The sequence below is a fragment of the Gopherus evgoodei genome, chromosome 10 (genome assembly GCF_007399415.2).
Source record: "Gopherus evgoodei ecotype Sinaloan lineage chromosome 10, rGopEvg1_v1.p, whole genome shotgun sequence".
Taxonomy (NCBI): domain Eukaryota; kingdom Metazoa; phylum Chordata; order Testudines; family Testudinidae; genus Gopherus; species Gopherus evgoodei.
Genome location: NC_044331.1, coordinates 37,561,255 through 37,588,690, shown reverse-complemented (window position 1 = coordinate 37,588,690; position 27,436 = coordinate 37,561,255). Strand labels below are relative to the sequence as shown.

General features: G+C 49.3%; 1 protein-coding gene across 7 annotated transcripts in view; it reads left to right on the top strand.

The window, feature by feature from the left end:
* LINGO1 (leucine rich repeat and Ig domain containing 1) overlaps window positions 1-27,436 on the top strand; it is a 494,269-nt gene that overhangs the window by 427,970 nt on the left and 38,863 nt on the right. The window contains exon 1 of one of the 7 annotated variants that reach the window (XM_030578567.1): window positions 14,901-15,428. The exons of 5 other annotated variants lie outside the window; for them this stretch is intronic. In XM_030578567.1, the coding sequence (XP_030434427.1) occupies window positions 15,423-15,428 (6 nt within the window). In that variant the 5' untranslated portion in view covers window positions 14,901-15,422. Of the gene's footprint in view, window positions 1-14,900; window positions 15,429-15,564; window positions 15,589-27,436 lie in introns of those variants that run through there. One more of the 7 variants, XM_030578575.1, reaches the window with a different exon arrangement.

Sequence of the window (27,436 nt, the reverse complement as noted above, 5' to 3'; positions counted from 1 at the left end):
TTGAGTCATATCACCACTGGCATAACAAAATACAATTAGCTGAGCAGTGAAAGCAAATATCCCTCCCAGGGGTGATATCCTAGAGTCCATAGTGGTTAGCTAAAGGATCTTCCTACGTTATCCCATGATCTTCCAGATTACACAGATCATCAGGGCAGAGATCCATTAAAGGGGTCATGGGAACTGACTTTTATTAGCTTTATTCTTATATTTGATAATGACCCTTGATTTAAATAAGAGAAGAAGCCGTACAATGCAGTAGTTGAATTCACTCCAGATGGCAACGGGAAGCCATTGGACTGATTCCCTGGGTTCCTATGGGGCGCTGGTATTTGTCCAGATGGACATGGGGAGGTGATAACAATCAGATTATCTTGCACTGCAATTTTCATCCCACTCCGCCTGCTTCCGAGAAGCCACCCCCCTCAGAGATGAAAAACAACAGCTGCTTACCAATGCATTTCTTCACTGCCTACCAGCTTTGGGCAGGAGTGAAGGAGAATACTGCCTGTGACTGACACTGTACTGAATTCAGGTGGGCAGAATTACCAGGGTTGAGATACAACGGCATTTGGTCTGTTACTAGGTGGTATCTTCATTGGACCAACTGGCTGTGATGAGCCCTGGAACATCTTTTGTAACGTGGCAGAAGCGCCTGGTTCCTATGAAGTGAGGGGAGGATGTGGCCACATCTAAACAGGCTTCTGAACTGGGATGGGATGGAAAACAACGCCATACTAGAATCTGTGAGCAATGTGGAAGTCATGTCATCAACAACTCCTGACCGAAGGGTAGCGAGGAAAAGGTGCTGGTAAATATCTCTGCCTGTGCAGCGTCTGTCTTTTAGGGTTGCACTATGTCATTCAGAGTGTGAGGGGTGGATACCTTCATTAGAGATCTCAATCTGGCTTAATGCCTGCCACAATTTTGAATTCTCTCCTCTATTATTTTGGACACCCAGATTTACAGGGTGTCCTTTCCTTTTCCTACCCTCCCAGCCTCCTCCTTTGAGCACACCAGTGAGCAGGAGACTGGGCCGGCTCCAGGTTTTTTGCCACCCCAAGCAAAAAAAAAAAAGGGCCGGAATGCTGCCCCTTGAAAAGTGCCGCCCCAAGCACATGCTTGGGACGCTGGTGTCTAGAGCCAGCCCTGGCAGGAAACCATATGGTGGAGAGGGAGGGATACCCTACTGGAGTTGGTTTTGAGCCTTTTAGACAACAAAGTCTGCAATTTGGCAGGGGGTTAGACTAGATGATGCTGGTGGTCCCTTCTGGACCCTATGGTTCTAGGATTCTAGGAGACAGCTTTCACTGTAGCAAAGCCAAAAAAGTGCCAGGTCATTTTGTTTTTATATAAAGGATTCAGAATCAAACACATGGTGGTTATGTGATTGCATGTCGGATGACATGGCCGAAAAATGCACAAGCAGAGAATCCTTATTCTCAAACACTCATCTTTGCAAAGTCCACTGGAAAACAGCTCTTTGTAGACCAGGTGCTATTGATGTGCGAGTACACAAGGCAACCTTTGCTGTCCCTGTCCATATCCAGTATCACAACACCCGGCCTACTTGCTAGACTGTGCAGAGCAGTCAGGCAGCCAGCCATTGGTGGGTGGCTTGCTCTTCTAGTTAATGCCATACAGGAGTCAGGACTCAGTGGCCTGCTGGCTCAGACTTGTAATCTCAGCCCATGGGTAATGCAATGCCGCCTCCATCGCTGAGTCCCAGCCAGCAGAGCTGACCTTCAGACCCCCACCCCTAGTGACAAAGGAGAAGGAGGCAGGCTGCAGAGGCAATGTTCTCCTCAGATTCTCAAGTTCTGAGGGTGGGAGCTGGCATGGCTGCAAGTTGCAGCAAATGCTATCTGAGTCTGGTATTGTAGATGTTTCCTCAGCCCAGCTTGTTGCGAGAAATGTGTGAAAATTTAAAAGAAGAGGGATTATAATAATAATGGGAGTAATTAAAATCCATCCAGCTCCTGCCAACTCGGCCCTTTCCAAACCACCATGGGATTCCTGTGCGTGTGTGTGTGAGAGAGAGAGGCTCATTGGGAAACAGCCAGGAGGGCTTCTGAGATGTGTCCATCCAAGACCAGGACAGAATGTGGAGGTCTCAGCAGCTCCCACCATCTTTCAGAGCTTGGATTTCATCTGGGTGAGGAAATTCCTTTCTCCCGCTTCCTACCAACACAAGGATACTGCCTGCGCCTGGCACAGCTGAGTCTCACTTGAATTCCTGTAACCCTCAGTGACAAAGGGGTAGAGCCCCGTCTTGGGGAGGAGCCCCTCAACTCCAATGTCAGCTTCCAAAGAGGAGGCAAAAAATAAGAGGTTAAAAACTTGGGTTCCTACCTTAAAACCTGCCCAGGGTTAAGCTTTGTGGCCTTCTCTGCACCATGGGGTAGACCAAGCTTGGGACATGATGCCAGAGCTTGGAAGTACAGCTATAATGGCCTGCTGTTACTTCAGGTTTCAGAGTAGCAGCCGTGTTAGTCTGTATCCGCAAAAAAGAACAGGAGTACTTGTGGCACCTTAGAGACTAACAAATTTATTTGAGCATAAGCTTTTGTGGGCTACAGCCCCACTTCATCGGATGCATGTAGTGGAAAATACAGTAGGAAGATATATACATACACAGAGAACATGAAACAATGGGTGTTACTATACACATTGTAAGGAGAGTGATCAGTTAAGGTGAGCTATTATCAGCAGGAGAGAAAAAGAACTGCAATTGACAAGGAGCTATAAGGAACTAGGGGTGGGTAAACATGGGGAAATAGTTTTACTTTGTGTAATGGCCCATCCACTCCCAGTCTTTATTCAAGCCTAGTTTGATGGTGTCCAATTTGCAAATTAATTCCAATTCAGCAGTTTCTTGTTGGAGTCTGTTTTTGAAGTTTTTTTGTCCTCACCCATAACTATTTCACATTTGGGGACAACATATACCTTCAAATCAGCGGCACAGTACTCCTTTTCCTGTTACTTCAGTGATTTCTAGCCACAGAGAGGCGGGTGAGCCAGATGGGCTTGGCTGGAGAAGCACCAACAACCTCTCTACCCTCCCCAAACCTCAGGAACTACACTTCCCAATATGTCCCAGGCTCATAGAAGGGATGACCCTTTAATCTGAAAACCCTGGAGGAGGTGCACAGCGGGCCAGTAAGAATTGCAGATGCTAGTTCCTCTTTTCCAGAACAAATGCTAGCATGTCAAGAGGAAAGGGTGAGTAAATCCCCTTTCTGTGCAGAGGAGAAGCTAATACCTACCTCACAGGGGTGTTTTGGGGTCAACTATGACTTGGAAAGACCCTTTGGAATTCATTGCATGGGTGGTGCTATGTGACATAAGGCAAATGCAGACCTCCATTTAATGTCTCCACCGGAGCAGTGCAGCCTTCCCTGTCCCAGGCTCACAGGGTCATCTTTAGGCCCAGACCTGAATCCAGGCTTGTCTTGGAGATGAGAGTGCTACCAGATTAGCCTTTCTTATGCTAAATGTATCACTTCCCAGTGATCAACGCACAATATTGGCCAACCACAGTGGAGGAGTTGGGTATGCCCTGGATAAGGTGTAATGGGGTACCCAGCTCCCCTGCCTCATTATGCTATTCCCAGGATCATAGCTATAGAGTTGGATGAACTATTTGTTTCTAGTATTAGCATTACAAAGCTAGCCCTGTTAGGTTGGCTTGAATGGCTCGTCATTCTCTTCAAATGTATCCATGATGGATTCATAGAATAATTTGACCTGCTCATTCACTGTTGTCTTTGGTGGTGTGCTGTTGGCCAGGTGAATCGCATGGTATTGTCTCTCCTCCCGGATTGGACAACTGAAACATAGGAGAATAATGAGTTCCCAGGACAGAGTTAAAGATGAATAAGTTCTAAAGCTCATGAAGCTTTTGGGATTCATGCGACTTCCCACCCTCCCCCTGCCACACTTACAAGCATTGCCTCACCAGTGGGCACCCACTGATCTTTCGTGTTTATTTGCTGAGGGCCAGGTTCTGATACCCTCACTCTGGTTTAGTGGCACCTCACTCTTCTGGGACTGCTTCTGAAGAAAGGCAACTTATGCTGCAGGAGTAATGGGATCCGAGTCTGGCCCACCGCAGTTTTCCAACCAGCCTTCTTCAGAATTAGCTGCATTTGGAGAAAGAAATCCCTGTTCTTGAAACACTGGGCTGCTATTTGTGGCATGAGCAGATGTGTGGGGATTGTGGGTAATTGCTCCTCATTAAGTCTAACACAGTCCTTTATATATTATATATATTTTTCTCAGAAACATAAGAGCCCACTTGTTCTGGAGAGCTCTGGCACTGCTTCCTCCTGCCGGGAACTAGACCCAGCACTGTCTGCATGTGGCATGTGCACTCAGCCTACGGACCCCAGCCTGATATCGCTGAGGGTATCCTAGCCCCATCTGGAAGTCACTTCCAAAAAACAGCAACAAAGTCACCTGGGAGTCATTGAAACTGGCAGTTTCTCCCAGCATGAGATCTGTTCTTGTCCTCCCCTCAATACCACTGTGATGAGCCATCATCTTGCCGTGGTAAGGTGTGTGAGACGTGCTGCTACAGAGGACAAGTGGGGCTTGTCAGGCACCTTTGAAGATTATGGGCAGGGCTTATTGGGTGCTGCCATGGTAACATGTGAGGCTTCTTTGGGGATGTTGGGTGTTACCATGGATTACCAGCAGGGCTTGTTGGAAGCATCACGGGTTAATGGGTTACCAGCAGGGATCATTGGGAGTTACCGTGGGTTACCAGCAGGGCTTGTTGGAGGTGTCAGGGGTTACCATGGTTTACCAGCATTGCTCATTGGGGGTTTTGGGGGTTACCAGTGGAGCTCATCGGGGGTTACCATGGGCTACTATCAGGGCTTGTTGGAGGAGTCAGATGTTACCATGGGTTACTGGCAGGGCTCAGTGACGGCATCGGGTGCTGCCATTGATTATGGATAGGACTACTTGGACACTGCTAGGTGTGTGCTGCCCTGTATAACCCCCGTTTCTTTTTTTCTTATTTCCTGATGTTCAGCCAGCACGTGGGCTATGGGTAAAGCTTGGCACGGATGTAGGACATTGCCACGGACTATGAGCAGGGTTGGTGTGAGCTGAGGGGGAGCCCAGGCTCTGGGCATTACAGCAGGTTACAAGTGAGACACAGTGTAATTGCTGGTCCTGCTGCATGTTATGGGCCAGGCGGGTTGTGCTCTGTATCACATCAGGGGCTGTCAGGGGAGACACGCGCCTGGGGAGCTAGTTCACTGTACTGTCGTCACCAGCTGGCATGAGAGGGGCCTGACCTTTCCCTGGGCTGCTCACCTCCTAAACTGCTCCCGGCTCTGCTTCCCCAACTGCTCCATCCGTCCATCATGGGAACAGCCTGAGTTGGCATCTCTCCAGCTCAGCCTGCTTCAGCTCTCTCCAGTCAGATTCCCCTCGCATCACCCTTGACGTCTGGCTCTGACAGTTCAGTAATCAAAGCAACTATACTCACAATATCAGCATAATCTAAAAGAGGAAGCCTGGCTGGAGATGATGCTAATGATAGCCTGCTGTGATAGCAACAGTATTTACCTCCCTCCCCCAGCACCCACACCTCCTTGCTGGAGAGAGTTGGCTCCTACCAGGAACGCTGCACTCTGTGGGGACAGACCAGTGCTAGGATTAGCATTCAGAGGTGGGCCTGAACTAAAACCCTGCATCCAAATGAAACCAGACTGTGAGGTGGAAGTGGAGAGAAGGGATTGAACTTCAGGTCTGGGCCTGCTACGTAGGATTCAACACGATGAACCAAACTCTAGGTCTGAACATCATCCCCAGCTTTAGGGATGTGGGTCTAAACTTCATGGCTCAGCACAGACTGGGGTGGGCAAATCATCTGAACCCCATGATGAATAGCTCCAATAGACCTGAATGCTCCAGCCTCCGAGAGCTGGAAAATGTGAGTAACTACCTTGTTAACCTGTAAGTCTGTAGTTGAAAGCTTCAGAATGGAAGGAGTGCTCTGCACCCTGAGTTGTTGGAAAGGAAAAAGAATGTCTATAGAGTGCCTCATTTACATATGTTACATACCCACAGTGCCACCAGTCACACTTGGAAATCACCGTAACTGATCTAGATTAAGGCCATATCTACACTACCACTTATTTATATGCTGTTCACCCCGAGTAACATAAGTTTCTTTGGCAGAAGTGGTAGTATGCACAGTGCTATGTTGGCAGGAGAGCTTCTCCCTCTGACATAGCTACTGCCACTCCTGGAGGTGGTTTTCTGATGTCAGTGGGAGAGCTCTCTCCCATTGGCTTGGAGCAGCTACACAAGCAATCTTACAGCAGCAGTGGTACAGCTGTACCACTGCAAGTTCACTAGTGCAGACATGACCTTAGATGTTGGTAGGGAGGTAAAGTTTGAACTCCGAGGCAGAGAGAAGGAAGGCATCTCTTCTTGGGCTAGGAAGTACATCTCCAGGTAGCAAGGACTCTGCCCCAAGGTCCTAGATCCTCTTGGCTTTCCACTCCTGAGGATCCTGTGACACAGAGAGGATTTTGCAGAGGAGACAGTGCAGGGTGGATTCCCCAGCAGAGACCCATGGGGCAGTTTCAGTGAGGTCCCTCCCTACCCAGCACTTAAATTAAGCTGAATCACAAAGCTGGGTCAGTTGGCGCTGCCTCAGGGTGGGACTAGGCAAACAGCTTCACCAGGGCTGGATCTGGATCTGCAGAGAGAATTGCCATTAGCAGCTGGACTGCTGCCATTCAGCAACCTGAACTGTGAGTGGGGTTTGCAGTGGGTGGACTGACGTGGCCAGGGAACTCCTGCCTGATGGCCATTCAGAGAGACTGGTGGGGAGAGAGGAGAATGGACTCCTGCAGATTTACAGAGGGCTTTAATCCTTATCTGAATATTATAGTGTTGCTGAATTTCCTAGATTCCCCAATAAATATCCCCTTGTTTAGACTCAGAATGCGGGCGGGCAGGTAAGGGGTGTTCCGCATGCTAAGGGCAAACTGGAGGAGGATTTACTTATTTTTCAAAATATCCAGGTGGCGGCTTGAGCCAGTTTTGTTGCTTATCAAGAGGGACCCTAGACATATTCAACCGAGCCCTTCTTGCTTAGTTAACCACCTGGCGGAAAAGTTACAAAACTGTTTTCTCTTTTCACCACCTCCTTTTCTCCCAGCTGTCCCTAGCTTTGCCCTGGACAAGGATGGCCCTGTGATGTGTGGGGCCAAGGCTGCCCAAGGAGAGACTCAGGCCATGACATGTCCTGGTGCTGAAGGAGAAAATGATTTCTCACAACACATCTGGAGGGAGAAGTAGGTCTGACCCCTGAGCTGCAGAGCCTGCATGGGACTATAGAGCCCTCAAAGTGTGGGGGCCTATGGCCAGCTCTGGATCTGGACCAGAAGTGCTGAAATGCCTTGAGAAAGAAGCTATTTTCAAGGTATTTCCAGCCTGTCTGGAAGCAGTGGGAACCTCAGCAGAAACATCCAGGCCAGCTCTGCAGAGCTCAGTTGTTTCAGATAGTTTGGATAACTGGCTTCAGAACTCACCATTGCATCTCTGAACCCAATTTCCCAAGCTCTGGAACTTTGCCTCACCTAGCAATAATGGGGTGGCTTTGAAGGGGAGGACTTAGGTTTAGAAAAGAAAATAAAAAAAGAGCAAGTAAAAAATCACTTAGAAAAGTTAGATGCCTGCAAGTCACCAGGGCCTGATGAAATGCATCCTAGAATACTCAAGGAGTTAATAGAAGAGGTATCTGAGCCTCTAGCTATTATCTTTGGGAAATCATGGGAGACGAGGGAGATTCCAGAAGACTGGAAGGGGGCAAATATAGTGCCCATCTATAAAAAGGGAAATAAAAACAACCCAGGAAACTACAGACCAGTTAGTTTAACTTCTGTGCCAGGGAAGATAATGGAGCAGGTAATCAAAGAAATCATCTGCAAACACTTGGAAGGTGGTAAGGTGATAGGGAATAGCCAGCATGGATTTGTAAAGAACAAATCGTGTCAAACTAATCTGATAGCGTTCTTTGATAGGATAACGAGCCTTGTGGATAAGGGAGAAGCGGTGGATGTGATATACCTAGACTTTAGTAAGGCATTTGATACAGTCTCGCATGATATTCTTATAGATAAACTAGGAAAGTACAATTTAGATGGGGCTACTATAAGGTGGGTGCATAACTGGCTGGATAACCGTACTCAGAGAGTAGTTGTTAATGGCTCCCAATCCTGCTGGAAAGGTATAACAAGTGGGGTTCCGCAGGAGTCTGTTTTGGGACCGGTTCTGTTCAATATCTTCATCAACGATTTAGATGTTGGCATAGAAAGTACGCTTATTAAGTTTGCGGACGATACCAAACTGGGAGGGATTGCAACTGCTTTGGAGGACAGGGTCAAAATTCAAAATGATCTGGACAAATTGGAGAAATGGTCTGAGGTAAACAGGATGAAGTTCAATAAAGATAAATGCAAAGTGCTCCACCTAGAAAGGAACAATCAATTTCACACATACAGAATGGGAAGAGACTGTCTAGGAAGGAGTATGGAAGAAAGAGATCTAGGGGTCATAGTAGACCACAAGCTTAATATGAGTCAACAGTGTGATACTGTTGCAAAAAAAGCAAATGTGATTCTGGGATGCATTAACAGGTGTGTTGTAAACAAGACACGAGAAGTCATTCTTCCGCTTTACTCTGCGCTGGTTAGGCCTCAACTGGAGTATTGTGTCCAGTTCTGGACACCGCATTTCAGGAAAGATGTGGAGAAACTGGAGCGGGTCCAGAGAAGAGCAACGAGAATGATTAAAGGTCTTGAGAACATGACCTATGAAGGAAGGCTGAAGGAATTGGGTTTGTTTAGTTTGGAAAAGAGAAGACTGAAAGGGGACATGATAGCAGTTTTCAGGTATCTAAAAGGGTGTCATCAGGAGAAGGGAGAAAACTTGTTCACCTTAGCCTCCAATGATAGAATAAGAAGCAATGGGCTTAAACTGCAGCAAGGGAGATTTAAGTTGGACATTAGGAAAAAGTTCCTAACTGTCAGGGTAGTTAAACACTGGAATAGATTGCCTAGGGAAGTTGTGGAATCTCCATCTCTTGAGATATTTAAGAGTAGGTTAGATAAATGTCTATTAGGGATGGTCTAGACAGTATTTGGTCCTGCCATGAGGGCAGGGGACTGGACTCGATGACCTCTCGAGGTCCCTTCCAGTCCTGGAGTCTATGAGACTTGAGGTGCTATCTACATATGTGTGGGAAAATAAAGGCCAAATCAGCTGATTTGGCTTCTGTGATACAGGATGGGTCTAGTGGCAGCAAAGTCGGGCTATTCACTGTGGTGTGGATTATCTGCATTTCCGTGGCTGGACAGATGTCACGTGCAGCCCCATGCCAATCCTACGGAGAAATGAGGTGTTGCAGTTTTAGCCACAACTCCCAGCAACAACTCACCGCTGGCGGTCTGGTGAATTCCCCTGGTGGACCTTTGCAATAAGTACAGGCTAACCTAGATAGCTCCCTACAGGCCTTGACTGTGGGACTCCGGAGTGTTCCCGGACAAAGGGGAGCTGCTAAATAAAGGGACCTCCTCCATCAACGGCTCTGTGCTGATCCTGGATTAACAACAAAGTCGGTCTCTTCACTCAGCCTCCACAATGATTCATTCTACTCTGTAACGCTGCCACCTAGTGGGCAATGTTGAGGCGTGGCGTGAGGCTGCCTTGGTATGTTTCTCAGTGAGTTTCAGACTACACCCTCTCAGCTCTCAGCCCACGCTTCCTCGTTAGGGGCCTGATCCTGCTACCATTCATGTCAGCAGTAAAATCCTCACCTATCTGAGCAAAAGCAGGCTATAGCCATTGTTTTTAGATTCAAATTTACCTCCATCCTTCATGTACTTCATGTTTTCTTGCTTTTCCTGCTGTGTTATTTTATCAATACCAGAATCATTAGGAAAATTGCTAGACTGAAGTTGTAGAAAAATGTGATTTATGCAAAGGGAATTGATCCCACATCATTTCCAGCTTCCTGTGCTAATATTGTGGGGCTTGGGGGGCGGGGGGGGGAGATTTTGTCTCAAGTTTAGCAGGTGAAGAGCATTGATGCGGGATGGTCCATGCATCCCCATTGATCTCATTTCCTTATTACCTCCCTCATTCACTCTCTTTCTATCCCTCTCTCTCCAAATTACAAATACACATATATCCTATTGCTGTGTATGCTCCAAAGTATCTTACCCCCTAAAAACCGCCTCTTCTCATTACGAAGCCCCAGACCCCCTCTCTCAGAAGTGTTGTCATTACTATGAAAGATGTGTTAGGTGCCAAGAGCATGTTCTGAACTGTGCAAGACAAGTCAGCCCCACCCCCAACTTGGAAGCACCATAGGAGCAAATGATGGTGGTAATACAGTATTGTCTTGGTCACCTGCTAGCAACAGTATCATCATGGTAATGTATATACAGGGTGCACATATTACATCTTTTGGTAGATCAAGATGAATTAGGTGGTGTCTTCTCTATATAGGTCTCACCCTGCTCTGTAGAAAAGACTATACCATGCCATCCATTTCAATGAGGCTTTTAAAGAAGATATCAGACTCTTTTCCCACCTTGAAGAGCTGGCAATCTAAACTGTTGTTTGCCGTGGGTTTGCTTGGCTTGCATAATTCAGATTGTCAGCTCTTTGGAACCGGAAGCAAGCCTTGTCTATGTTTGTAAAGGGCCATTTACATTTCTGGTGCTGTTTAAATATGCATGATAATAATAATAGTAATAGATGTTGATCTTGTGTAAAGATCTGAGACCCACCGAAAAAGACTGCATTGAAGTTCCCTTGACCTCAAAAGAGAAAGGGGTGGGGGTGTGCATGCACATACTGTATATAGTGCAATGATGATCTTTGGTATAGTTGATCGGTATTCTTATATTTATCATCTGTAATATCCAAAGAGGGTGGAGTATATGTAAGAGGGGAGAGAGAGAGAAAGAGAGAGAGAGAGAGAGAGAGAGAGAGAGAGAGTGTGTGTGTGTGTGTGTGTGTGTGTGTGTGTGTGTGTGTGTGTGTGTGTGTGTGTGTGTAAGGGCACAGAGCTCTGAGCAGAAATAACTGGAATTATTGTGGGTGATTCAAACCTAGGCTGGCAAATTTTGTATTCTTCCCTTTGTTTATTTCATTTCAGTTTGCAGGGATCCTTTGGGAACACACAGGAGGATAACAATCTGTATCTATGCTGCGTTTGAGGGTGACTCCTGGGCAATAAGGTTCAGCCCATTCTTTCTGGGAGCCAGCCAGGGAACTCCTTACAATTTGCAGGGACGTGAGCTAGCTGAGGGAGGATTGAGCTGGTAACCTCTGACCTTGCTGCTGGAAGAAGTGCTCAGCCTCCCTTCCTGTCACACTGAAGATGGGACTGGCGCCGGGGTTCATTTCCACTCTGGTTCTGATGCCAAATGAGGTGTTTGGGTCAGCAGGTGAGATTGCAAGTTGTTGCACAATGGCACAGAGCCCCCATAAGGGCAGAACCTCAAACAGTCACTTTGTTTGCGTTTGCTTGAGGAAAGCCTGTGTGGAGCATCTCACTGTCTGGGAATCTTAGCCCATTCCCGTATCCATCAGTGGCTCACTTACATGGCTTGTGGATTAAGGCCAGATAATTATCATCAAAAGCTTCCGCAGGCAGAAATAGCCAGTCAGGCTCCATCTAGAGGCTCAAGGGGGAGTTGGGTAGCCTGGCAAGCAACTTTGTTGGCCAGTGCATTGGACAGTGTTAATGGATTCTGAATGCAGCTGCCCTGTCTCTGCCCCTCCTTGGCTGGAAGGAAGGTTGCTGTGACTGGGGACTGTTATAGGGCAGAGGGAAGGCAGAATGATAAAGATCCCCAAAGAGCTCTTCAGGAGGGAAACAGGAAGTGAAAGTGCACATTAGAAACAAAGTTTGTATCCATTATCGCTGGAGAAAACTGCCTTGGATGGAAGACATCATTAGACAAATCCGTGAATGTTGTTATAAGAAAACATTATAGGCTGTGGGAGCTGTATCTGCTATATAAGCAGAGGGCATTGCTATGTCAACTGAAACCCATTATTTTTAAATGTAGCAATGGACAAACCTCAGAAAGTTTGGACATTTGGTTCCAGTTAAGAAGCCAAAACCTGGAAGCTTATTGAAACCTCTGAAGCTTTGGAGTTCACAACAGGGCCCAGATCCATCCCTCTGACATGATTCTGCCTTTAATAGGCCCACTGCTGGTGATCAGTTGTTCACGTGTCTTCAGTGGGCTGCTCTCCTTTCGCAGTGGGAAGAAGAGAGATGCCCCCACAGGCAACCTCACGCTGGTCTGAATGTGCTGTATGGCTGTAGGGAGCTTAGCACGAAAGGTTCAGTGGGGGTTGGGCTTGATGCAAAGGCAAAGGCCACCCCGCATTTTATTTTGTCATGGCTGCCTCTCCATTTCTAGCAATGACGAACTTAACATGCTGCATTCTGTGTAACCCCTCATCCACTGTAAGCAGAGGGTGTTGTACTGGCTTCAGTCCATTCTCCATCACATGTATCTGGAGACAGTATGATCAATGGAGCCCAGGAGTCAGGAGATGTTGATTCTGTTCCTGACCTGGACACTAGTTTACTGTGTGGTCTTGGAGCAGGTACTTAGCCTCTCTGTGCCTCAGTTTCCTCATGTGTAAAATGGAGGTAATGATATTCCTCCCCTTTGAGATAGCTGGAACATAATTGCTAAAGATGGCCCAGTTGGTAGAGCACTGCTCTAGGGCAGAGGTTCTCAAACTGTGGTCCGTGGACCACCAGTGGTCCGCGGATAGTTCCCTCTAAGGCATGCGCCTGGGCAGCCGCACACAAGAGAATGAAGGGCCACCCACCTAATTAGTGGAGCCATGCAGGTGTGGCTCTACTAATTAGATGCCTGGACCCTGGAGAAGACACACATGTAAGGTGAGGTGGTGGCCTAAGGGGTAGGTTGGAGGGGGCAGTGGGGTGAGAAGAGGGGGTGAGGGGAATTTGGGATGTGCAGGGCTGCAGCAGCAAGAGAAAGAGATGACTTTCGCCAGCTCCAGGACTGTAGCTGCAAGGGAGAGACAGCCATCCTTCCCAGCCTCAGCTCTGTGGCAGGGGAGAGACCTCCCACTCCTTCCCAGCCTCAGTTCTGTGGTGCTGTGGCAGGGGAGAGACCTGCCCCCCTCCTTCCCAGCCTCAGCTCTATGGCTGCTGTGGCAGGGGAGAGACCCCCTCCTCCTTCCCAGTCTCAGCTCTATGGCTGCTGTGGTGTGGGAGAGACCCCCTAACTCCTTCCCAGCCTCAGCTCTGTGGCTTCTGTAGTGAGGGAGAGACCCCCTAACTCCTTCCCAGCCTCAGCTCTGTGGCTGCTGTGGCAGTGGAGAGACCCCCCCCCTCCTTCCCAGCCTCAGCTCTGTGGCTGCTGTGGCAGGGGAGAGACCCCCCCCCACTTCCTAGCTCGGGGGCTGCTGGAGTGGAGGACAGAGGGCACATCCATTGCATTAGAAAGATAAGACTACTGATATTAAAATATGAGTTGTGTGCTTTTATTTGTAGAACAAAAAATGTTAATTAAGAGTTTTCTTAATATAGTGCTTTTATCCCAAGCGCTTTACAACAGTTAGCTAATGGTACAAACAACATTTGGGAAGATCATTGAGTGGTCCACCAGGACCCTCAGCAATTTTCAAGTGGTCTGTGGAAAAAAAAATTTGAGAACCATAGCTCTAGGGCTGAGGAGTCCTGGGTTCTATTTCCTGCTTGGCTGACCTTGGGCAAGTCTCTGTGCCTCAGTTTTCCCATCTGTAATATAGAGCTAATGATATACTGACCTCTTTTCTAAGCATTTTGAGATCTATGGATAAAAAGTGCCATATAAGAGCTGGGTATTATTTTTCCTACCCTGTGTTATAACTCATTTGTCCATTATAAATTAAAGGTATCATATCAGATACAAAGCCCTGCCCACTGCTGTCAGTAGAGCCCTCTCTAGTCCAGAGGAACTTGACAGGGTCTGGGATCTGCTGGGCAGTTTCTAGTCCATGTGATCTTATCAGGGTGTTTGAAAGATGTCAGTTCGTACATTTCCATTCCTCTGGTTCTCCCCTGATCTCCGCTCCCGCTCCCCCCAGCCTCGCTGGACTGTGCATGCACCACATTGGCACCCTCTGTTAGAAACCAGAGACAAGGCTGATCACTTGTGAAGTTATAATGACAGTGCCCATCAATTGTCAAGGAGGACAAGGAGCATATGAAACTTCTTGGCTCCCAGCTATGTGACCGGCATAGCCATATCGGCCCAGTACTGGCCGGAACTCTTGGGACGCTGCTCTCAGAGCTGGAATCCAGGGAGAAAGCCTAGCAAACATGGGCGTTGCGGCCGGTCTAGGTGCCCAAGAAAAGCTGGCACTTGCTGGTGAGGTGAGGGTGGGAGAATCCTAGAGCCAGCACCTTTTTCAGGTGAGGGGTGAGCAGAAACGTCCCACTCCCAAAGGATAGCTAGCTGCCTTTGGCAGAGTGAGCACGCCAACAGCGGGGCGGGCCGGGCCGGGCCGGGCCGGGCCGGGCCCCCCCGGAGGGGGAGCCACTACCAAGCCGGCAGCTGTCCGTGCCAGAGCCCGGATCTGGGCATGTGGGCTGCAAAGCTCTAGGCCAGGGCGTGGCCCAGGCAGCAGAGGCTCATGGCATCGCCCCCAAGCAACCAGCCCCCCCACCCCACCTGCTTGGGCTGGTCTGTGCCTGCCTCTGCCCGCACCCCCTCGCCGCCTGGGAGTGGGAGCGGAGGCTGCTCTTGATTGCAGGCGCTCAGCCAGGCTCCGCCAGTTCTGCCGGGAGCCTCGGGCGCTCTCCCGGCTCCCAGCTGGCCCCGCCCAGCGCTTTGGGGCCCCGCCCACCCTCGGCCCCAGCTGGAGCTGTCTCCCTCGCGGTGTGTCCTGGGGGGCAGCCCCCGAGGAGGCTCGCTTCGCCACAGCGCTACGTTCAGTCACCGGCTCATCCGCGGCCCGCAGTAGCTGGAGCCGGAGCGCGAGTGGCGGAGGAGGAGCAGTGGGGGGGCCGCTTATCCCGACCCCCGCCCCTCTTTTGTCTGGGTTTAAGGGAGGAGATGCCTCCCCCTTCCCCCTGGAGCCTCCAGCCCATCTTCCCACCTGCAGGAGCCGCGCCGGGGGTGCGGGCAGCAGCTCGCCCTTAGAGTCTAGCGGGCTGCCCGGACCCCAGCGCCTCCTATCCTGGACCCGGCTCTCGGCCTGGGAGGGGGCTCGGCTCTGGACTGAGCCCGCAGCCTGGGCGTGCTGCTGCCTGTCGGGGAGGAGAGGGGAGCTGCCTTGCCGCAGGTGGATTTGAGGGCTGGGGGAGATGCCATATCTAACCGAGAGAGACAAGCAGCGAGCATGAGATGCAGGTAAGAGCTGGGGCTGGGCTGGTCCGGGACTGACGGGGAGGGGAGGCTGGGCTGGGCTGGTCCTGCCCAGGCTCCGGGAAGCGGGAGTTGGTCTATTTCACTTGCCGGGCTGCAAGCCTGGGGTCGGTGCCTTGGATTGCAACCTACTGCTGGGAAGTTTGTACGTGTGTGCTGGGTTTGGATGGCTGGGGTGAGCTGTGTGTGTCAATATGGGGTGAGAATGGGGGTGTGAATCGCGAGCATGCTGGGTTTTGGGTTGGGCGTGTGCTGTTTTTTTACTCGGTGTATGTGTGTTGTGGAGGGCTAGGAGTCTGTGTGGTGGGTCTTTGTGTGGAATGTGGGTATGTGCAGGGCTGGATTGCTTAGTGAATGGGTGTGCAATTGTGTGTCCTGACCCTTTTCATTATAGGGCTGTGTGAGCAGGAGCACGTTTTCACTGGAGGGCTGTGAGTTTTGTGTCAGTGTTCTAGGAAGGGTCAGCTGGGGGGGAGGGTGAAGAAGGAGTTCTTTCTCCCAAGGGTGTGAGTTGTGTGTATGCATGTTGGGTCGTGTAGTGTGTGTTGGGTCCTGGGGGTACAAGGGTTCGGACTCCCAGAGCTCTACCGGCTACCTGGCAGCCGAAGAGCTCTGGCTTCTTCTGCTGGCTGTGCCCTCATTTTTCCTCCCCCCGCCCCTACCGCCAATCCCTTCACCTGTTTCTCCATTGTCCTGCGTTGCTGGGCATTTAATTTCCCATATTGTTCCCTTCCCACTGTCAATTTTTGGGGGTGCAGCACTGGTTGTGCCCAACTCCCACCACCACCACCAGTGTGCTCTAGCTGGCTAGCCACCCTGAGCCAGGTCCCGAGATCCCAGGGTGACATGCCACCTATTAAAACCTGCCTAGACAGATGGATGGATGGGTCAATGGGGCTCAGCTGCTAGCCGCTGTTTTCATCCTAGCCTAGCTAATAAACTGCACTTGGCTGTGCTAGGGGGTGAGGAGGGAAATGAGGCGCTGGGCTACATGGTGATGTGGGGAGCCCGCCTGGTCCAGCTAAGCAGATGAGTTAACTGGCCTGGAACAGATACCCCACCTGAATGTGTAATCACTGGGACAGCGCTACCAACCAGGGATCAGCAGAGGCTGATACTAGGGAGATTAGCCTGCAGTCAGAGACAGGCAGTGCAGTCTGGGGCATGAAGAGTTAATGTCAGATGGGATTAGTCTTCAGTCCCAGCTACCTCAGCCCTGGGGCAGGATAGTAAGGGGTGTTAGTGGTTAATTTTGGCCTGGATTAGCCCTCAGTCATCAAGAGCTTAATATTGGGGCAGGATTGTTGGAGGACAGAAAGGGTTAATTTCAGGAACTCTAGCCCTCAGTTCTAGCCCACCAATGACAGCAGGGTGGAAGGGGTTAATTTCAGGAGGGTTGCCTTTCAATTCCAGAGGAGCCAGTGTTGGGGATGGGGTTGGAATTGTTTTATGTCAGGAAAAGTAGCCAGCTCTCAATCAGGATCTAATGGTAGTGTCGGGGATAGAAAGGGTTAATATTAGAGAGGCTCAGCCCTGAGTTCCCGACAGCCCAGCATCAGGGCAGGGAGGGCTGATGGCAGGGAATTCAGCCCATCTCGGATGGGGCTGTCTCTAACATAGGTATGGGATCTGCTGTGCATGGACCGGGGGTCCAGACTCTGGGGATATCAAGGAGAAAAGACAGTGACCCCAAGGGAGGAGCCGAACCCGGCTGCCCCCTGAATGGAATTTTCCTTTGTTGCCTTTTACATTTGTGGTGCTGATCAGATTTTTCACCTTTCTGTCTCAGAGAAGTAAAAATATTCCAGAGCCAATTGTGTTGACCACAGCGTGCTCAGGATGCAGGACCTTATGGGCTCAGAAAACAAACAGGGGGTGCTATTTCAGGGAAGGCAACTCACTCGTGAGCTTGGTGGGTTTGTGCGTGGGTGGAGTGAGAGAAACTGTCCTTTCATGGTAGGTGTGTGTTGGATCACAAAGACTGTGTTCTCTTGTCTCCCTCTGTGCGTGCTGTCTGACCCAGCCGTCTAAGCACTTTTAGTGTCCATATCACCACAGAAGCGAGACATCCTGCAAAAGTAGCATCCCCTTCCTTCGAGAAGCAAATGGCTTTGTATTACAATTCTGCAGGATGTGTTTGGGCAGCAGCACTGGGCACGGAGCAGGGTGGAAGCCACCGGCCCTGTGCTATGGTCATGGCAGATGCTACTCTTGCTTTCTGGAATTCATGCACTTACTCAGAGCCTGACCAAGGAGAGGAGCTCTTGCATTTGATCAGCAAAGTTATGGTGAAAGACTGGGTGGATCAGGAAGCAGCGTGAAATGCAGGAGCTCTGTAGCTCTGCTGAAGATTTCCCATCTCTCCACACACCCTGCCTCAGTTTTACTCCCCCATCTCCAGCTGCCTCCTTTCCCCTTCTTTCTATGCAAACCTCAAAGCCAGCCCTTGGACTGGGATTTCCACAGTTGTTTGTACATGTCCCTGCCCCAACACCTTCAGTGAGGATTAACCCTGTCCTCCCCATCCAGCCTGTCCCAGGAGCAGCAGCAGCTCTGTAGATGTCAGAGCTGTAAAGAGTTCAATCAGCAGAAACTACAGGGATGACCACATCCAAATCACTGTCAATAACTAAATATCTGGGCAAAGATGGACCCATGGACTTCAAGGTCATGGCTCAGGCACCCTCATGCTTCACTCTTTGAAGAATGGGATTATAATACCTCCTGAAAGATCCAACCCCCTGTAAGATCAGGTCCCCCCAACATCTGTTAATTACATTCCTCAAATATCTGAAACTCCAGTGATCTAAATATATTCAATGTCTCTATCCACATCCTCCTGACATTCCAGTAATCAAGGCAGGTATCCTCTGAGCTCAAGCAATGGGATCAGTAGCCCTTAGGAGCATGTTCTGTTCTCCCTCCCTCCCTCCCACCGCAGCTCGCTGCGTACCTATGAGTACAGTGTTGCTTGAACAGCCCATGATGCTTTACTTCTAGGGCTATAGGAACCAGTTTCACCCATTACTTCAGGGCAAAGGGTTTGATGGATTCCTGTCCTCTCCCCTAGGATTCGTGGTGTTCCCCCTGCTACCCAGGGAGCCTGTCTCCATTTAGAATGTCACAGACCTGCATGCGTGTAGATGTGCAGTGGGATTGTCTTTCTTTTAGGTGGTTTGGGCTGGGGATGGGACTGGAGGAAGAAAAGAGCAGGCATGGTGGGACTGGCATGCCAGAAGACTTTTCACTTAAGATCAGCCCTTCCTTCTTTGTCTTCTCACATTCTTCTTCTGGCTTCTTTCTGGAATGTATGATTCTGGGAGTTCACTGGTCTACAACTGTGGGGAACGGATCTCTTTCTGAAGCTTTGAAACTTCTCTCAGCCTTTGCTCTCTTTGGCCATGTCTACACCGCAGTGCTACAGCCATGCCACTGTATCACTATAGTGTAGATGATTCCTAATGCAACCAAAAAGTTTTTTTTTCTGTCAATATAGGTAATCCACATCCTCAAGTGGCGGGAGCTAGGTCAATGAAATAATTCTTCCATCAACCTAACCACTTTTACATTGAGGGGGATTTCACACTCCAGAGCATTGTATCTATGTTGATCTAACTTTTAAATGAAGACCATACTTTTGATATCCTTCCATCACTGCTTCCTTGCTCACTTGGTTAAGGGCTGCAGGAATCCTGCTATATAAAAACACACAAGAACTGTCCCTTGCAAGTTTCTCCTTCATTTTACAAGCCTAGTTCTACAGACAGCCTTTTATATTCCCTGCAGTTGCTGTTACAGTACTGGACAAACTGTGAGTTGGGTCTAAACTCATTGAAATATACAGTTTTAGCAGTTCTGTCCCAGTTTTGGACTTCCCCATTACTTACGTAGCAAGTATTCTGCATGAAGTTGATTCTTTTTCTCCTTGCTGTGATTCTAATTAGGCCTAAGCAGCTCTGAATTGCAGGAAGCTGTGGAAGCAGGGGTTGGAAGGTCCTTCACTAGTACTGCAAAAGTGTTGGAAGATGTCTGGCTGGAAGCTGGCCTTAGTTTAGTTGTAGACTTGGAGGACATGTGCCTGAACTGGAAGATATTAGACTCGATGCAGTCAGAGAGGACATAGCTGGAGTTGTTCAGAGAACTTGGGGAGGAGGAAGGTTTTCCAAGCCTTTTGTGCTCAAGAAGAAGAGGAATTAATTACAGAACTAATCATTAGACTTTTTAAATACAGTTACTGTAATTACACTGTAGTTATACTGCAACTATAATGTAATGACTTTGTGGTACCTCTAATTACCAGTGTTTCATATGACTGGAAGGTTAACTGCATGACTGAATTACTTATTATTACTCCTTTAGTTTCATACCTAATCCATTTCATTGTAGTACTGCAGAAGTTACGCTGTTTGGTACATGTAACTAGTATAAAATCCTATAACTTGAGGTTTAATTCTATAGGTTGATAAATCACTTTATAATTAGGCTATAATTGCCGTGTTATAATACAATGAATGTAATTATGATATTGTAAAGTGCAACTGAACTGATGAGGGTTAGATTAGGATTAATACATTTAATCAGGTATTGCCTTGTGTGTATGCCTATCCCTGCTCTCTTGTGGAGCTGCTCATGTATATTGATTCCCACTACTTGCTTGGCTCATAGGGCTACTGTAATAATCCGTATGCTGTGTGCAACAGACACAGTTGTTATATCTACACCTGGGGAACTGAGGGTAGAATCTTACTCCTTCAGCGCCAGAAACTCAGGCCTCTGCCACACTATCTGAGGACAGCTCCTTTAGGCACCATACGTTAGGCCCCTTACATTCAAAGTGGAACAGCCACTGCTGGTTTACACCATACACCCTCAGTCTGCCATGGTGGGACTTGTGTGCCGCACGGGCACCCGTATTGGGTTTGGAAAGCATGGACATGGCCAGTTTGGATTTGATCCATATATAGTGACCCTGTGCTGTACTGCTCTGTGTATTATTGCTTCGTACTACAGTACGATCAACTCACTGTCCTATGACAGTTCTAATCCCTCCCTCTCTTTAGAGGCCTGGGTTTGTTGAGGCCTAAGTCCCAATTCCTTTGCTTTCACCACTATGAGTGGTGCTGCCCATTGCTAGAGTGAGACAGCAGTGATCCTGTGCCTGGCTGAATGGGGTGAGTTGCTCTTTTCGTTTATCAGGGAGTGGCCTGGGGTGGGGGGTGGTTAATATCATGGTTCACTCTTGACCGTTTGTGATATATGTGCAGATGGCTCATGTTAGCCACAGTTATGTAGGCGCCGACTCTGTGGGTGCTCCAGGAAATTAGTGGGTGCTTAGCACCCACTGGCACCCAGCTCCCCCTTTTCCCCCAGCACCTCCCTCCTACTAATGGCCTCGCTGATCAACTCCTTCCTTCCCTCCCAGCACCTCCCGCTTGCTCGCTGCAGTCAGCTGTTCTGCAGCATGCAGGAGGTGCTGGGAGAGAGAGGGAGGAGGAGGAAGCCAACATCTGTGCACAGTTACATGGTGTATGTTGTTTGTGGAGCTGCCAAAACGTGTCTGCCCCTACAGCTCAGGTTCTCTTCCACTTCTCCTTCATTCTTCCCTCTTTCCACACACTCATTTGCTCCCAGTGTGCCCCTGCTTACTGGGTAGGGTTGCCAACTTTCTACTCACACAAAACTGAACACCTTTGCCCCGCCTCTTCTCTGAGACCCTGCCCCTGATCACTCGCTCATTTTCACCAGGCTGGCTCAAGGGGTTGGGGTTCGGAGGGGTGAGGGCTCTGGCTGGGGGTGCAGGTTCCGGTGTGGGGCCCAGGATGAGGGATTTGGTGTGCAGGAGGGGGATCAGGGCTGGGGGTAAGGGGTTGGAGTGCAGAGGGGGTGAGGGGTTTAGGGTGCAGGAGTGTGCTCCAAGCGGAGATTGATGGGTTTGGAGGGCGTGAGGGGAATCAGGGCTGGGGCTGGAACAGGGGGTTGGAGCACGGGAGGGGATCAGGGATGCAGGCTCCGGGCGGCGCTTACCTCATGCAGCTCCCAGACACAGCGGCATGTCCCCCCTCCTGTTCCTATGTGGAGGTGCCACCAGGTGGCTCTGCATGCTACCCCGTCTACAGGCATCGCCCCCCACAGCTCTCATTGGCTGCGGTTCCCTGCCAATGTGATCTGCGGACTTGGGAAGGGGGCAGCGCGCGGAGCTCCCTGGCTGCCCCTATGCCTAGGAGCAGAGCGGGAACATGCCACTGCTTCCAGGAGCTGCGCAGAGCCATAGCACAGGAAGCCCGCCTTAGCCCCACTGCGTCACCAACTGGACTTTTAAAGGCCCCGACGAGCCACCAGGGTCCCTTTGCAAGCAGGCATTCCAGTGGAAAACCGAGCACCTGGTAACCCTATTGCTGGGACATCGTTTGATCCTACAGCGTATGTGCACAAAAGGTTTCTGCCACTGCCATCCACCAGAGCCAACAGGCTCTAGAACAGCAGTCAGCAACCTTTCAGAAGTGGTGTGCCGAGTCTTCATTTATTCACTCTAATTTAAGGTTTCGCGTGCCAGTAATACATTTTAACGTTTTTAGAAGGTCTCTTTCTATAAGTCTATAATATGCAGCTAAATGATTGTTGTATGTAAAGTAAATAAGGTTTTTAAAATGTTTAAGAAGCTTCATTTAAAATTAAATTAAAATATAGAGCCCCCCGGACCAGTGGCCAGGACCTGGGCAATGTGAGTGCCACTGAAAACCAGCTCACGTGCCGCTTTCGGCACCCGTGCCATAGGTTGCCTACCTCTGCTCTAGAGTATCAGTAATGAATAAAAAGCTTTCCAAGTGTCACAGTGCACAAGGCACGGGGACACAGCACATGAGGGTGGGGCAGGGCCTTTCTATGGGTTCAGCACCCTTTTATTCTGTTGTGTTTTCCTTCTCCTGTGTCTCTATGTGTACAGCTCCCATTCAGGAGCGGATGTACCAACCTACTCGGGCAGAAACTGTTCCTGACCCAACCAGAAGCAAGAATCACTGGAAATATGCCAAGAAAGCTTTGTCTCTTGGTTTTTCTGGCCTAGTTTTGCAAATTCAAGGTTTAGATCATTCAGATGAGCTGCTGATATTCCTGGTGCTTATCCTAGCTCTGACACCTTAGAGAAGGAACCAATATGATAAAGAAGGGAGGAGCTTAGGTCATCTGGAGCATCAGATTGTCCAGGTGTGACATGCTTTGCTAGCACATGATTTACTGTAAGTCCTGCTCCTGCATAGAGCTCCCATTGTAGTCAATGGGAGTTCTGTGTGTGGAACAACTAAAGAACTGGACTCTCGATCTGTGAGTCAGCTCATTGCCTGTTACTCAGGTGTTGAAAACGCTGCCTCTAGATTATCCTGGGCTTGTCTGTAAACAGTGAGGCTGTGGTTCCCCACCCCTAACATAATCATTGCAATTTTCTTCTTCCTTTTCATCCCACCTCCCCTATGATAACAGCTCTCAGGATGTACCCGGTCCTATGGTCCCCGGGTTCATTTAAGGGTGAGCATCTAAAAAGCTGGCTTCATATTCAGTGGTCCTGAGCACCCGTAGCTCCCATGCCCTTAGTGGCAGTCGTGAGTGTCCAGCATGTCTGAAGGCACCCACTGGCCAGAGGGGAAGTCGGTGCCTATGCTCTGCCTTTAGTTTGGGGATGAGCAGGAAGGGACAGGGTTGGGTAAAGGCCTTAGGGGCAGGGACAAGGAGCTGGAGCTCTGGGCCTGACTCTGCTCTCATTAAAGACTCCAGACAGATGGGTCAAGGAAGGGCTCAAACATGGCATCCAGGTTACTGCTGGGTAACACGGAGGCAGTGGGGGCTGTTTGCAGTGACGGGAGGGGGTCTGGGGGTTGGGAAGAAAACAACAAAGCTCAAGCCCCAGTCTAAGTTTCAGCTGATGGTGAAACCTCTAGGATGTGTCATAACGTGTGATGTGAGGGCCCATCAGTGCTCCTGGGTATTTCCATTATTGGTCCGTTCTTCAGGAATGGGAGAGGTAGAAATCCCAAGAGCTGCTGAAGCTGAGTTACCTCAGCCCTCATGGAATCCAGTTCAAGTCTCTAGCAGAAAATGCAAGCAGGTCTCTGGGGGTTTCAGCTGAGTAAGTACAAAGCAACCCAATCCCTATTACCCTTCCTGGAGAGTGAGCCCTCAATTCAGAAAGCAGGCACTCCCGTGGCAGAGTCCCTGGGGGTACCCTTCCATTTCCATCCTGTTCCACTTCACGGAAGAGCGTTGTGGAAGGGGAAGAATGGATGGGGGAAGCTCGAGAGAGGGCATCCATCCCCATCCCCTACTATTTGCTCCCCCTCCACACCCACATACATACTGAATAAAGCTGGGTGAGGTGTCAGGCATACAGAGGAACATTGTCAGTAAGAGAGTCTCAACCCATTACCTGCAGGTCTTTGTCTCATGTCTCTGGACTAAGGGGATGCTCTCAACAGAGAAGACTCTTCTGCAACATGCAGGTTATTCTCAGCTAAAGCTGCATCCATCAGAAAATCGTCCCTTTCAACTTCTGGGACTGCCACAGTGCTGGCTTCTCTTTCAGAAAAAGAAGGGGTTGTGGGGAGCAGGACACCAATGTGACACTGTGCTATGCTTCCCCCAACCCCAGGAGTTTTCTAGGTGTATCTTTCCAGGAGAATTCATAGGGGCAGGAGGAGGACACGTCTGAATGCCCCCTGGGCTGGCACTCTTTTGGCAACATGGCTACCATGGTGAGGCTCAGTAAAGTATTCAGAAACTAGATGCAGTCTTGAGGCCAATGAAGATGGATATTGGTGGAGTGAGGTTTGGGGCGTCTGCTGCTTTTTCCTCTTGGCCCTTTGGCCAGCAGTGTGTCCTGCCAGAATGAGCTGACACAACTCAATTCCCATTTTGGTGTCACTGAGGCTGCTTTGATCATGATGGTTTGTGGGCTCGGGTTTCTGCTGTGACCAGGAGCCAGCCTGACCCTTTGCTCAGAACTCAAACTGATCTCTGAATGCAAGCCATTTTTTTTCAAAAGTTCTACATAGTTAATTTTCCCTCCTCATTATTTTTCTCTTATTGGTTAACTGCATTCCCTAGTTCTGGAAATGCGTCTGGTGCTGCCAGAATGTGCTGAGATTGTCCTGGCTAGGAAGTACCAGCAATCTCACAAGAGTCTCAGCCCAGTTTTGCTGGCCCATGAAGTTCTGATGAAGATCTTTCTAGGCTGTGATTTTTTTCAAAAGTGCCTAAAGTTACTTAAGAGCACAAATCCCATTGACTTTCAGTGATACTTTTGCTCCTAAGTAGAGCTAGTTGGGAATTTCTGTCAGAATGATTTTCTGAAGGCAAATGCAGTTTGCACAAAATCAAAATTTCCCAAAACATGTTTGGTTCTGAATCAGTTCAAGAAAACATTAAATTGCATTTCTTTTGTGGTGCAATGACTTATGGGAGTCTCATTCAGGCCCCCATTTTCTCCTATGGGCTTGGCTCCCTGGATGACTATACCTCCCATAATGCAATGCAGATCCAAGCTGTGTGGTGCATCATGGGAATCACATGACATGCCTTACAGGAGCTGTAGCCCAGCCCAGAAGCCTGTCCTATAGCGGAGAATTGGAATGTCAGTCTCCTGAGGTACAGCTCCCATAAGGCAATGTGCCACTGTGGGGAAATGCAGTTTAATATGGAACTGACTTGAAATTAAAAGTTTTGGGACAGTTCAATAAACCCAAACTAAACATTTTGATTTTGGAAGCTTTTTAACATTTTTCAATCAAAATTCTTTTGGAATGGAATTTCTATTCTGTGAAGTTTCAAAATTTCAATATTTTGTCCCAATTTGAGGTGAAAACAAATGTTAAAATGTCAGCATTTCCCACAGGACAGATATTGCAAATTTCCCTTGGCTCTCCTCCAAAGTCACCTAGGTGCTTCTAAATACTCCATCCCTAAACTTTCAGATCCTCACATGAACTGACCCCCCAGAGCTAGAGTGGGCTGCCCTTCTGTAGAATCTGATACCCCTGCATAGAATATTACCTTCCTCCAGGCCTAGGCCCCTTGCAGTCAGTGGAAGCACCCATGGAGCAAGGGGTTACTCATTGTGAATAAGGGGATCAGAATTCAGCCTTTTGCTGATCAGATGCCTGGCTGAACTTTTTTGGGAATGTAGCTCAGGAGAAGATGGTTGGGAGCCACGAAGTGCGCAGAGAAGATGACAGGTTCATGAAGCTTGTCTCAGTGACACTGGGTTAGGATTGGTTCACAGGGAGAGTCCCGGTTTGTATTATTCTGATGCAACCACCTCCTCTTATTCTCTCTCCCTTCCTTCTTTGTTCCCTGTCCCTTTCTGCTGCCTCCCCTTATTGCCTGTCATGCAGTTCCCATTGATCAGCACCCCTTCGCCCCTGAATTTAGCTGTCACAGGCATTGTGGGGGGAGCAGCCCAAGCAGCCCTCAGGCTTAGCAGCAAAGAGATGGGAATGGCGAAAACAAGCGAAGAGCACAACCGCTCTATCTGTGTCAGCCAGGATGGGCAATGGAGGGAGGCCAACCCATGAGCCTTGCTTGGGAAGCAGGTGCTCCTCATCTGAACCCCACCTGGGAGAGTGAGAAGCCAGAGCCATAGCCAGGCCTGTCCCTCCATGAGCACACGCATCATATTTCAGACTCCCCACAAATAGGAGCAGGGGGAGTAATCTCTGCTCGGAGTGGTTTATTTTCCTGTTTACCTGCTCCCCAAACTGTTGCCATTGTTGCATTTACTGACAGGCAGTGTGCTCTGAGGATTAAAGTGTGAGACTGAGTGTCCGGGCTCTTGGGTTCTGCACTGCTGCACTGGCTGACCTAGAAGTCACTTCACTCCTCTTTGCCTCATTTTCCCTCTCTCTGAAATGGGGCTCATCACACTTTCCTGCTGAGGGGAGAGGGTATGCATGTACTGAGTGCTTTGAGATCCTAAGATGGAGGGTGCTGTGGAAAGGCAGTTAGTACTTCTTATATTAGCCCTGTCACAGCCCTTCTGCAGGTCTTTGAGCTTTTACAGGAGTAATGGGGAGGGCTCTGTCCACCCCCATCCCCCTGGTCCTGATCCATCTAGTCAGTGCCCAGGGATTCCCTGCTTCCATTTTCTATTCGAAGCAGGAGCCCAGGGGAGACTGGCTGTGTTTTCTAACCCCACGGGCTTGTAACCACGTGTTCTCCAGCCAGAGGAGAGTGCAGGGTTGGAGGACGGGCAGAGTTGTCTCCTTTATTCTGCAGTCATTGAAGCAAATTGTTAGGACTAAAGATGGAACCAGATGAAGTCTTGAGCCCAGGGACCAGATTCTGTTCTCCATGTGTAACTGAGATTAGCATCTAGCGCCCCAGGAATTTTAACTCTCTGGTCGCTCCCTCCCAACTTCCACGCACTGTTTGTGCTGGAGGAGTTCCTGTGAAGCCAATGGCATGGCCAAGAATGTGGAGCTATCAGACGTATTCAGCAGCAGGGGAAGGAGGAGCTATGTCCCTTGGTCCTGCCTGGTACTTTCATAATATGGAGCCATTTTATGAATCGGACCAAACAAAAACAAAGCAGATGTTCCTCAGGAGGAAGAGCAGAGAAGTAAAAGGCAAGTGAGATGCACACTACAGCAGCTTCCTCTCCGGACTGAGATAGGACACAGGCAGGGAATCTCCTATTATGAAGCCTTATCAATAGTCCAGATGAGCAAGCTGATGTATTAGTGTGTATCATACTGTCTGTGCTCAGCATTCTGTGGTCACTGCAGGACAGATTTACCCTGTTCTTGCCATAGGCTGTATGAGTATAGGCCATCACGGACAGTGAGTGGGCGTGTGCTCCATACTGCAGAGAACACTGTGGGAAGAATGCAACCCAGGGTTGTCTCCTCTACTAGGAGGTCATAGCACTTCCAAGAAGCAGGAAGAGGGTGCAGGGTGGGTATGTGTGTGTGTCCCTAGTCCCCATTGGCAACCATAGGACAAAATCCACA